The 13509-nt window shown below is 42.0% G+C and overlaps 1 protein-coding gene across 1 annotated transcript in view; it reads right to left on the bottom strand.

The window, feature by feature from the left end:
- The window catches only part of LOC8041062 (band 7 protein AGAP004871), a 126996-nt gene extending 115328 nt beyond the window's left edge, over positions 1 to 11668 (bottom strand). Inside the window, exons 1-3 of the mRNA XM_042292966.1 lie at positions 11647 to 11668; positions 10424 to 10530; positions 3162 to 3234 (exon numbers count right to left, since the gene is read on the bottom strand). Coding sequence (XP_042148900.1) covers positions 3162 to 3234; positions 10424 to 10530; positions 11647 to 11668 — 202 coding nt within the window. The remainder of the gene's footprint in view (positions 1 to 3161; positions 3235 to 10423; positions 10531 to 11646) is intronic.
- Positions 11669 to 13509: the final 1841 nt, after the last annotated feature.

The raw sequence follows: 13509 nt of genomic DNA, 5'->3' as shown, positions 1-13509 counted from the left end.
CGTCATCATTTTGCGTTTAATAAAATGGATAGAAACAACACCAAAATCCTCAGCCGTCTGGAAATAATATAATCTATAAATATCTGCCTTTTTGAAGCTGATGAATGCTGACTCCGAATTTTTTTTTTTAATTAAAATTGTACTGAATATGTCAGCTTTGCTTTGTATGAGTTTTAAAAAGAATTTTAGGTAAAGTTGGTCGTGTACAACTACAATACTCTTTCGGCATACACTGTGAAGCGTACAACTTGCCTGCGTGTTGGAGTATAGTCTTTTTTAACACTTATTCATTTATAGAGAGCACTTGTTTCTATTATGTGTTATTTTTTATTTTTCGAACAAATTTATTAAGCCAGAAAAAGCAAAATGGTTGACGTGGGACAGTAGCCTTACGCCAGTACCGTTACAAAAACAAGCACACGCGCAGTGACAGCCTAAAGGTAAACATATTCAACAGAAATCTGTGTGGTTTGGGGAAACACTACGAAACAAATAAGCCTCAAACCAAAAGCTCAGAAACAATCAGTTACTAACATTTCGGGATGGTCTTTACTCCTTCAGGGTGTGACTAAATGGAATGGGACAGCGAGAGGTTCGACCTCTCCTTCCTCTTCTACAGAGTTGATATTTTGTTAACGTGAAGCAGTCCCTGGACGTATATAAATGATAAGGCACCGAGGCACCCGGTCTGTGCTGAATATGCCACGACTCCAAGAACAGACGTTTTCTGATATGTGGCTCCGTGTCTATCACGTCTGTGTTCGCGAAGTCGATCCGGTGATCGAGAACCTGACAATTTTCGGTGACGGCACTACGTTTGCGATCGAAATTTGGACATCATTCTGGTGCTGGCGCATGTGTTTTGGGAATATGTTTAGACGATTTGGAGGTCAAAATATCCTTGCTGACCTCCAAAGGAACGGCTGCACAAAGAGATGTGTTCAGCGCGTCGCCCGTCGACAGTGTTGCATTCGCCATGACCATGGATCGGCGGGTGACACACAGAGCCGCGTCATCGCACGCATCAGCGTCGCCTATGTAAAAGGAACCAGCGAGGTACTCTCGGAAACAATATGAGCGTGAACGCGCCTCCGCGTGTCGCCGCTACCCGAGACGCCGCCCTGCGGCGCCGTTGTGAAGTTTCGCGCATGCGTGTAGAAATCCTGTCGCTGTTCTCGCTTTGACTGTTAATCCCCGTCTGTCGTCTGCTATGCGCGCGCCGGCGGCTGCTCGCGCTGTCGTCTGCTCGCGCTGTCGTCTGCTATGCGACTCGTGTATTTCCGTCATAACTCAGACAAAGGACTTAACAAAATTCACGAGTTTCCTGTGCGATAACGCAATGCCCGCATTTGATACGTGATAAGTAGCTGGCTTCTTTCATTAGGTCGAGATACAGCGACAACAGACAAATGGAATAAAGACAAAATATCTGCAAACCTTAGTGTTCAACTACGGTGAGATCCCCACTACCCCCCTCCCCCAACTACAGTGAGCCCAGAAAACATTCAGTTGAGTGAAAAATGGCTAGAGTTCCTGTCGACGAACGGATCAACATCGTTGACGTGTCCCTCCGAGGCTACTCTCAGAGGGCTATATCCAGCATGGCTGGAAGACCGCTGAAAACGGTGAACCGGATAATACAAGCATATAGGGACGAGCTGTCCAGGGCCAACACAACTCGCGTAGAAAGCGCGTGTGTCCGCAGGAGCACGCAATGTTGTGCGGCAGACGACAACACGAGCGGACACCAGCGCGAACACAAGTCGCATAGGAGACGACAGCACGAGCGGCCGCGAGCGCGCGCATAGCAGACGACAGACGGGGGTTGACAGTCAAAGCGAGAACAGCGACAGGATTTCTACACGCATGCGCAAAACCTCACAACGGCGCCGCAGGGCGGCGCCTCAGGTAGCGGCGACACGCGGAGGCGCGTTCACGCTCATATTGTTTCCGATAGTACTGGAGCGCGTGCTCTGAAAAGAAGGGATTCAAGCGGCGCACAATCGAGTGTCAACATAAGGACGGCTGACGCAGAAACCGAAAAATTGCCTCCGTTACATCGGCGAAACTAAATCTTTTCCTGAACGCACGCGCCAGCACCAGATCCATGAGCACAATTTTGGTCGCGAGCGTAGCGCCGTCGCCGAACATTGTGAGGTGCTCGATCATGGGATCGACTTCACGAACGCGCACGGGACAGAGAGAAAGTCACATATCCGAAAAGGTTTTTTTTTTTTTTTTTTTTTTTTTTTTAGTCGTGGCGTATTCAGTACACACCGGGGAACAATAGCAGGTCCCTCGGTGCCTTACCATCTATTTACGTACAGGGCATGCGTCACGTTAACAAAGCATCAACTCGTAAGAAGAGGAAGAAGAGGTCGACGCTCTCGTTGTCGGATTCCATTTAGTTACCCCCCGAATAATGAGTCAAGTCGGCCGCGATACGTTGGGGACTGATTGTTTCAGAGCTTTTGGTTTGAGCTTTTTTTGTTTTCTATTGGTACAGTTTGCTGCATACTTCGTCGGTTCAGAGCATCTTCATCTGATTACCTTGCTGAATTTTAAACGACTGGCACTTATCAAAATAGGCGAGCTCAATGACCTTTACGGCGCGTAAAACCTCCGGTCGAAAACGCTTTCAGCCATCTTGTTTTGTTATTTGAAATTAAAGCGCAAGAGACAATCTCGTGATACGTTTTAAAATATTAACCAATCTATCTATATAGATTGTTTCTTACACATAAAAAAATGTCAAAGAAAGGACTACCCTGGCACGGAGAAACAATTTTGCCACAAACATTATACAGGTCTCCAAACAATAAAACTCAAGAAATGTAGCGTAGCTGGCTATGCTCTGGGCCGGGGCCGAGAGCGGGTTAACTCCACCTGAATTCCGTCCAACAGCCTAAATACTGCGCGAACTACTTTTTGTTATTGTGGAAAAATTAAAACAAAAAAATGCACCAATTAGAAATATTTTTTGTTTGTTTGTTTACGTGTTTGTTTAAGCCGAACAAGGCTACGTGAATCTCGAGCATCTCATGATCACTCCGACAGTGACAACATTGCTGCGTTCGCGTAAAGAAGGCAGATGAACGAATCGCAAAAAGAAGGCGTACAATCAGAAATAGGCAGACCGCGCGTTTTTTGAACTTGCTTACCCGGTCCTTTCGATCCCCCTTGCAAGAGTCTTCCCAAACGAAATATAACGGCCCGCTCGTACTCCTGGACAACCTGCATGCAGGAAAGGCATCATTATAATCTTAATTTTAATGTATTCACAAACTACACTTTGCCTAAAAGAGGCAGACACGATTATGTGGCGGCACGTGGAGGAAATATTCAGGTATCATGAACAAAACTAATGTCACACAGCTAAATGTTCTAATAAAATGCGAGATAGAGTTCGGAACGATAAAATGTATACCGTTTTCGCGGATATAAAAATCAAATCCAGAGGCCAGTAGAGAGGCACGCAGAGGATATCCAGAGACTTCGTAAGAGCGACGATTGAACGAGTCGGCTATTCATACATATAAATTGCTCCTGTGCGCTGTTATTTATAAGACATCCAGAGACACGCAGGCGTCCGGTTTTCGTCCTTTATGTGATCCTCCAGAAACACCGTAATTTAACCATGACGCTCCATTTACACGATACATATATTCATATGCTGCTTTGCTGTTTGTTTTTATGGGACATATTTTCTAAATTCAGTACGAAAACGTCTTAGAGCCTACTTTCTGGTTGAGCTCGACAAATCATTTTGCAGAAAATAAGAATGCTTTATTGATCTAATGAAAATAGTTATACAAATTTAGTGTTTTTTTTAAATAGATACCGTTTAAATGAGGTCACTGATGTTGCTTTTAAAGCTAGATGCTTGTAAAAAAGCAGTTTAGCGTTTCACTGCAGAGAATCACTGAAACTTATGATGGAAAGTAGTTTACTGCCGATTGAGATCGTGCCGTGCAACAAAATTTAGTTAGGAACGTTCTATTTTACAGTGATAGATGTCGTGGAGACTTCCATGATGCATACGAGGCAGTGTTGTGCTGGGTAGAAAAGTCTGTGCCATAATCAAATCACGGGACCATATCATACCAGGAAAGTTCACACCGCAACCGAGAGATGGCGGGCGCGCCGATGTCGTTTGCCTCAGGTTGTGCACGCAAACCGTAGAGTTGGTTTGCGTGCACTATCAGATGTATCATGTAAGGCAATACAAAACTCATAACGGTACCTAACTTAATGTAGTCTTCAGAGAAAGGAACATTCACCCATTATAAATGTGTCTGGTTGGCTTCATACTTCGGTGACAGCAATGATGTGTTTCAGGGTTTGACTAAATACGAATAGATATTCATTCAGTATGTGTAAAACCCTGAGTCTCGCTTGCACTTCACCCACTGTGGATAGAAGCTCGTATGTTGTATGCTAACAACCGAGTACGTTTTGCTTTAACAAAACTTCTTTTTATGTTTTGCAATTAATACTATATGGAAACCTTGTAGAGAGTTGGATTTTTGTGCCAACCTTGTCAAGACAGCTTAAACATTTTTTATAGTTATCTTTAGAGCTTCCAGCTAACTTTCGTCCAACTGAACTTTATGCACATGGTCCTACTATTTTCCTTGCCGCTGCGGTTGGCTACTAAATGTGGATGGCTTCCAGGGCACATCTGAAGTGCAAAGAAGCAAAACGCATAAAATCTCCATTCCATCTTAAATATAAAAATTACCTTTCGAACTGGACTCCACACTCGCTCATCGGCGATTATTTTATCTTACCGTCCTAAAATGAGCAAATATTTTTTTTTATTTGCTTGGCGGGTTTTTTTCGCCCAGGGGGCAGAGATAAAGGCGTGAAGCCTGACAGAGTTTCTGCCCCCCCCAACAGTTCAACAGTAAACAATACAATGAATAAAATGAGCGAAGGTATACTCAGTAAAAATAAAAAAGGCACAATGAGACAGGTATTTTAACATTCAACATTGTGAATTGTAAAATAAAATAAAACGGCACAATCAAACAACCAGCAAAAACATGTTACACAACAAGCATGATTCGAGGTGTATAACAAATGTAACATCGTATGACACAGAAGCATCATATCACTGATATAAAAGAAATTTAGAAGAAGCTCACAGGCTAAGTAGGGCTCATAGCAGCCACTTAGTTTAGCAATGAATAATGATCGAATATATGCCAAGAGCCACGTTTGTAGTCAAATATAAATACATACTAAAAATAATAGCTTAGCCTACATATCACACAACTGAGAAGCTCATACCACTGCCTACGAGAAAGCTTCGGCACTGTTTCTTCAAGGCATGAAGTGTTTTATTATAATGTATAGTCATGTCGGTTCTGTTTAGCATCTTAGTTATCTGATATGACAAAGCAGTGCGGCCATAATTGGTTCTTATTGAAGGCATCCTTCGCTTTGGGTCTCGTAGTTGGTACGGACCTAAACTCGATTTTGGTGTGGAGTATATTCTATGTTTGTGAATTCATTGTAAGATCTTAAAATAGTATATTTGGTCTACCTGAAGCATATTATATTTGATGAATAGTGGTTGGGTTCTTATGTTTCTAATATCTCCTTTATAATTTTCGCACATGCGAAGAATCCTCTTCTGCAAGGTGATAAGTTTTACATAGTTCGAATTGATCGTCGTCCCCCAAACTAAGATGCCGTAACTGATTTTAGAGTAGAACAAAGAATAGTACAACGTCTGTTTTAGCCAAGTGGGCAGTAAGTTTCGTATTTTATATATACTTCCCGTAACACGAGATAATTCACCTTTGAGTTTATTCGCGTGAGTGTTCTATGAAAGGTCCTCGGTAAACCATACACCAAGAAATTTTTGTTCCGACACTTGCTCAAGCACAGTGTCTTCAAATTTTAAGCTTATGGGGCAGCAGTCGAGTTTATTTATTGGCTTAAAAATAATATACTTAGTTTTGTTTGTAATTAGTTTTAAACAATTTGTTTGTAACCAATCGAATAGCTTCAATAGGTAGACATTTGCAGCATTTTCTAGGCAGTTTTTCGTCACTCCAGAAAAGAATGCGTTGGTATCGTCTGCATACATTATAAGGTCGGGGGAACCGGATATAGTCGTTGTATTATTAACATATATAAGAAAAAGAAGTGGACCTAAAATTGACCCCTGAGGAACACCATGCTGTATTTGAAGTCTATTTGACGATTCGCCGTTTATTACTACATATTGGTAACGATCTGCAAGATACGTTTCAATTAATTTTAGAGCTACCCTGCGCACACCGTAAATTTCAAGCTTCCTAAGTAAAATATTTTGCTGCACAGTATCAAAAGCTTTACTTAAATCTAAGAAGAGACCAAAAGTAAATAATAATTGTTCTCAATATTTTCAACTATTTTATCCTTTATGTTAAGAAGCGCTAGCTCCGCCGATTTTTGCTTTTGAAAGCCGTATTGGGACTGCGTTATTGTATTAATCTTTTCAAAAAACCATGTTAATCTATCAGCAATCACACGCACAAATATTTTAGAAAAAACTGGAAGAACTGAGATAGGTCTGTAGTAATTAATGTTTGTCTCACCCCATCCTTTATACACTGGAGTAACCCTGGCTATTTTTAGCTCGTCAGGGAAATCACCAGACTGAAGCATCTTATTTACTGTATGCTACCCCGAAGGAAAAATCCATCAATGTAACCCTGTTTGGCAGTCAATGTTTTCTAGTGGACCGCTGACTATGCCTGACTGTACGTCAAGCATGTCTGATTGGCCAACAAGTTACTCTGACCGACAGTCAAACTCCAGTCAGACCCCGCTTGTCGGCTTTCTGATGGTTTCCTGGTGGCAGTCGGCCGCCGCGAAATGCCATCAGGATGTCTTGGTGGTGATTCTGACTGTACATCGATTGTCTCTGAATGTACGTCAGAGAGCTTTGACGTGCAGACAGACGTACGGTCAAAGGACGTAAAGTTCGTTCGGACACCACTATTTCGTCAAATCTATGAATACGAAAAGTAATCTATGCACGAGAAAACGATTTTGGGACGTGAGCCCATAAAACCGCTGACGTTAGAGATATGACACGCAACCGACCGACAACCTTGATCACAAGCCCGCCGAAGCGCCGAACACGACACTTCGCACTTCGCTTCGCCCATAGAGGCTTCGCCGAGCTTTCATGAACGATCGCTCTCGACTTGTTTTGGTTGCCCGCTTGCTCCAACCTGTCGATCCTGCCCGGGCTCTACAATGTCTTATGTTTTAGTAGAATTTCTACTCGACAAGACCCAGCCTATTGTGAGTTCCGACGATGTAAGGGACTTTAGCGGTGTAGTTGAAGACGACAGGGTGTACCAGGTCTACTGGGCCGGTGATGCGCGAACAAAAGGATCGCTCTACGGCGCGAAAGTACTCTACATGGCAGGTGAGTAGAACTGAAGTACGGCGAGTGATGTATGAGTGCTTTGCATAACATGCTGACGGCTTAACTGCATTTGCAGCCAAAGCTTTTCGTATAAAACGAATAGTCAAGTCCAGTTTCTCTAACGGTGGCGTAGCATAGCGGTTAAGGTGTCCGATTTGTACGCATGTGGTTGAGGGTTCAATGCGCGGTGGTGCTGCTTTTTTTTTTCTCGAACATTTTGTTTTATTGAGGCATTTGGCTATATTTATGAGTGCGTATAGCTTTACTCTTATATAAATGCTGCCCTTGTTGATGAAAATCCCTTGGCAGTGGCAGTCAGACGTCATCTGATGGACCATCAGATGACGTCTGATGGTCCATCACGTTCCACCAAGGCTGCTGACTGGCAGTCAGTGTCCCAAATTACGTAGCTTGATGGAATTTTCAATAGGGGTAAAACTGGACTATGGTCACAGTGTACTTAATAGGTAGGGTTTTTATTTCACATATTCCAGCGGCGACGTCCTTTTTTAGGTTTCTGATTATTTTATCAATTTCAAATGGTGTCATTGGTGTAATCATAATCGACCCAATTTGGTTTCCTGTGTCAATACAGTCATCTATGTTGGAAGTCCTCCCAGTGTACGCACCCATGCTAATAAAATGTCTATTCATTTCATCGCCAAGTTCTTTCCCAGTGACACGTTTATTATCTATTAGTATTTCTTTCAGATTACATCGTGCCTGCTCTCTGTTCGTGAGTTTCTTTACTGTGTCCCACACTTTTCTATGGTCATTGTGTATACGTAGAAGTTATTTTTGATAGTATTCGCATTTTGCTTTTTTTAGATCGGCATTCAGTTTGTTTCTGCATTTCTTGAACTCGATAAGCAGCCACGGATCACGATGCTGAATAAAGGCATGATACTTGGTATTTTTTCGCCCTATTCTTCCATACAGGTCTCTAGTCATCCAAGGCTTTCTAAATTTTTAACATTTCGCTCTACGTTCCTGAAGAGGAAAAGCTGCATTATAGTACTGTCTGACTTTCATCAGGAATATTCTATAGGCATATCTAGGGTTGCACTCAGAGTAAACGTCATCACACGTTTCTTCTTCCACAAGGCAGCCGAAAGTTCTTAGTGTTTCCTCATTAATGGTGCGATGCCAAAACGTCTCTATGTCTTTCTTATTTTCTCTAGCAGAGGAGGACTCTAGGCAGAAGATTGTATGATGGTCACTAATATCACAGATGATTGCACCTTCTGTAATATGACGAGTGTCGGTATTTGTTATGCATACGTCAAGGTACGTGGTAGTGCCTGCAGTTATTCTAGTGGGCAATGTTAATAAATTGCTGCAAGCATACTGGTTGACAATATCGCGAAAATTTTGAGCGTAAAGAAAATCCGAAATTGTGTTTATATTTATGTCGCCAAGAATAAAGAATGGCACAGATAGCGATCCAAGGATAGACAGTGCATCATCAAGAAAGGTCATGAATTCCTATATATTACACGAAGGTGGCCTGTATAAAGCAAGAACAACAGTACTTGATAGTTTAACACACAAGCTCTCAATTTTTGAATCAATTTTTGATAAGTCATCTACAACCTCATGCTGTAATTTATCGTTAATATAAATAGCGATACCGCCACCCCTTTTCTTATTTCTGCTCATGATTTCGCACTTATAACTCTCCATGATTGGCGCCATGTCCTCTTTTGTCAGCCAGGTTTCGTATGTGCTATTACATTAAAGTGTACATTCAACGAATGCACTTTAATTCAACCTGGTTTTGTGAAGAAGGTGACAAGCTGCCTTAGGACGGACCCGGCATTGCCGAAGCCAGAACAACCGTGGCCGCCGTTCGTGACGACTTCCTATGTATTTCTCTCTCTTTCTCATCCCTCTACCTTTCTGCATCAGTGTCTGTGTAAGAACCAAAGGGTACTTTTTGTTCATTTTTTACTCTGCCTGGCTTGCAATGTGAGACCTGGTCGCTGATGAAGTGTAAGAACAATTCAGCGATTCAATATTCCTCTGGCTCACAGGATTTTCGCGTTTTCTTTACCGACACATTAATATTTGTCTTAATTTATGACGGTGTGACGAGACAAACAAATTAAATGAATAAAAATGTAGTGGCTTAAACTGGAAAAGAAATCCTATTTGATCATATTCTAAGGAAAAGACCCAGTTAAGTCATCATAAGCAATCGGTGTGGTTAAAATCAAGATAAGTAATCATGATTCAAAAGACGTTTTAAATTACCTTTGTATTTTCCCACTTTTATTCTAGGTACATATCGTCATTGATTTCGAAAAAAGCTACTAGTTGGCAAGTTCACAATGTAAAAAGTCCAAGGCAAATCCTTGTTCCTTCATGAGAAACTCACTCACGGCTGGTAAAAAAGAAGGAACCCACATTCAAATTCTCACGCTGAAATGTTATATCTGACCGAAGTGTACTTTTTTTTAAGATCCAGCGTAGAATAAGTTAATTCGCCGCACTGCTTCTGACTAGAATTTTGGTTGCCATTGATTTCCCTCATGGTGTTTAACTTATACCGCGGGTTTTTGCTGGTACGTGTCAGGTGCAATTTTGGGGCTGCAACGTAAATCTTTGACAGCGAATGTGACTTCATTCGTTTTGAAGCTAAAGACCAAAGTAAACTTCACTGGCCTAATAATACCATAACACTAATAGACAAATAACCTTAAAATTATTCGCGTTTTGTAATGAACATGTAGATTATGGAAACTAGATTTCTTTGTGATGATCTTCATAGTAAACGAACATAACTACGAAATCTAAGTGAAATTGACTTATGACGTCTTCTGTTCTTTAAGCATATTTAAATGTCTTTGAAAGTCGCGCTTGCCTCTGGTAGCTAACACATCTGAGTTGTTGCGAATGCACTGAGTAAGAGCCCCTTAATCGAGAGACACTCAGATCGGAAAGTATGAAATGCCGGTCTCACAGATAACACATTGGGGCGCAGTGACTCACCTTAATGCAAAAAAGCAAGGAGAACGGAAAGGTGACCACGACAATGACGAACGACAGAGCGGTGAGGATCCAACCACAGATGCCGAGTCCTGCTTCCGCGGATTCTCCTGCAAAAAAAAAGCCGAACTTAGAATTTGCATGTGAACCATATCATAAAACCAATACCAATTAAGGGCCCGAACTCAAACACGAATGTCGACAAACTGCCAGCATCGCAAGCCGATGAGATATAGAAAGTTTTATTGTTTTTTTTTGCAACGAATATTAGTATTTCTCAATTCCGAGCAGGTGTCTTAGTATACAGTTTTTTTGTAGTCCTTTGTGTCTATGATATGAGTGAACATGAGTTAGGGACGCTGACACAACAGCCGTATTTTTTCTATGCATCACATCAAGAGTGACAATGAACTTCGATGCATAGGCTATGCCACCTCCGTGGCTCCACGTTTCAGGATATTGCAATACCCACTCTTAGCGTGGCACAATACTCATACGGAGAGTTAACCTTAGCGGCCAGGATAGCCGTCTCAATTCCTAATTTGTGATGTGTAGAAAACAGATACAGAAATTCGAAAGCATTGCAAACCGAATTCGTGTTATGAATATCAATACTCTGCGAAGTCGATTTATTACCAATGACAGATCAATATTATAATTATTAAACGAGCTACTTCTCAATTTACAGTATTTCAGTGTTTCCTTAAATTTGTGTGATGTTACAAAAACTAACAATTAAATGTTGTCAGCTTTCCGTGTTATAATCCTAACTCTATTTTACATATTTCTGAACGACTCATTTTAAGTTTTATTAAAAAATTAGCTTTACCCTTACTTTGAAATTAATACTTCTCTAAGCTTCAATGTGTTTTGCACTTATGTATTAAACTATTGCACTTATCCAGATGCCGTAAAAAAACCACTAGCTACCGGGATTACAAAATATTAGTTCAACATATATCGTAAATCCTGTTTTATTAAGGAAGTCTTTCAGAATCACGCTTAAGTGCAATCACTGTAGATTTAAAAACAAAGTCGAGTAGGAGAGCTTGCTTAATGATAAGCATTGAGAGAAATACGTGCATAGGGCACAGTTTAAGATTATGGAAATCCAACTCCATCTTGTGTGAGAATGAGCAAAAATGTACCATCGCGCGACTTTTTTTATTTTTTTTCAATGCGTCAGAGCAAAACAAGTTATAGCATGTCAATTTCGCAAAACTAACTTCGTTGCGGCCACACCAACATGACCCACCTTGTGTTTTCTATCTGGTAGGGTCGTGTAAGAGACTTTCTGCTAAAAAATATATATCCCGGTACGTTGTCGGCCCAATTCTGCAGTGCTCGATTGGTTAAATTACCTCGGCACTACTAAAATGTTATCAAGATTTTTAACTCATTCAACTTTTTTACGCCCTGATCAATTGCCCATCTGAAGTAGCTACCAATAAAACATAGCATGCTGTAATACTTAATTTACACGAAAACAGTTGTTCGGAGTGAAGACCAGCCGGCGCCTAAGCAGTCGAAAAAGTCGGAGTAAGGAAATATTTGTATGGCTCAAACACATTCTTTTCCACACTACTTGCGTTATGACGACGGCTGCGCCCCCCGCAATGCATCTGCGATTGGCCTAGATAAAATAAGCAAAAAAAAACCCAAAAAACTACGGAAATAAAAATTTGTCAGGCTCTCAAGGAAGGGAACAAAATAACAAAACATTTGCACAAGCTTTACCGAAGACGCCTTTCCAGAAGCGAATGACCCTTCCCTGATGCGGCTACTTTCCAAGATACAAGGAACCCCGTTTCGGCCTATTCAATCGGTAACCAGTGAAAACAGACAACCCTCAGATTTTACTTGTCAGCAAGGGCAGCACGAAATGATCGCGACTTCGCTCTGAGTCCGTTGCGTTACATTCTCACGCAATCTTGGTCTCGCAGTCCACGTCAGCTAGCACCATCTGCACGGCTTCTGGGGGAATCCCCGCGAATCCGATGAATCACAAGACTACATACGCTATAAGGCCAGCGACGAAAGCTCATGTATTACAGCCTTAGGCAGGCAAGACCCCCATATTGCCTGTCACCCACCAACTACCGCAACGTACCGCCCCTCTCCAAGACATATTCGAAAACGGACAAAATAATTCCAGTGACGTATAAAACAAAAATAGTGCCACGTACACGCAAACAAAAAAAAAAAAAAGAGCACTATTTTATGAATCGGGCTCCCCTGCAGCACACCGAAAATGCACCGGGCACCAATTTGGCCGTGATGAATGCGGGGTCGACAGGTCGACGTCATTTTTATGAGCCGTAGCGCGCATCGACATGCTGTGACCCACGCAAGGTCCTCCCACCGGTGGGAGGTCTTCTCGCGGTGACCGCACTCCAGTCATTCATCTCCGGCACAGGGCGGCTATCTCCAGTGGCTCGCAGAAGGAAGAACAGCGCTGCATCGATGGATCATAGGACACGCAACACGCGCTCTTGGGGTCCGCTGACGGCGCGCCGGACAATATTGCGGCGGTCTCAGCGGTGCTTTACCGCTGTCCCGCATACCCCTCGCCCTGCCCCTCCGGGAGCTATACATTGCGCGACTGGACGTTCCGCTTGCCCATCCCTCAATGTAGGGGATTTCCCCTAAGTGCGCACTCTGGTTCTACGCCTTCCGAGTTTGCAAAGATCGACTCAAGGTAGAAACAGAGTCGAGTGCGGAACTAGATGTAGAAATGGTTCGTGGCATTGAGATAAGCTGTTAAATAGTCTGAAATGTCTCAAGAATTCTGTCACACTATGAGAACCGCAAGCTATTTTGAAAGAGTTGACAAACGCCAATTTTTATTAATTTGTCACAGAATACGAAGTGCAGATATTTTTACAAGAGCTGGGAAATATAAATGTTGCACGAATTTTATCACACAATAATAAGAGAAGCAAAGTTCTTTAGAAGAACTGGCAAGGAATCAATATTTGTTAAATACCTCTCTATTAGCTAATGTTAGGAGGAGAATGTTTCTATATAAGGTATTGCAATTAATCATAACTTTTTTAAGAATTCTATTACACTGCACCAATAATAGGAGC

The sequence above is a fragment of the Ixodes scapularis genome, unplaced genomic scaffold (assembly GCF_016920785.2).
Source record: "Ixodes scapularis isolate PalLabHiFi unplaced genomic scaffold, ASM1692078v2 PGA_scaffold3__209_contigs__length_174095766, whole genome shotgun sequence".
Lineage (NCBI taxonomy): Eukaryota > Metazoa > Arthropoda > Arachnida > Ixodida > Ixodidae > Ixodes > Ixodes scapularis.
Note: the sequence above shows the minus strand (reverse complement) of the source record. Positions and strands in the feature narration are given on the sequence as shown.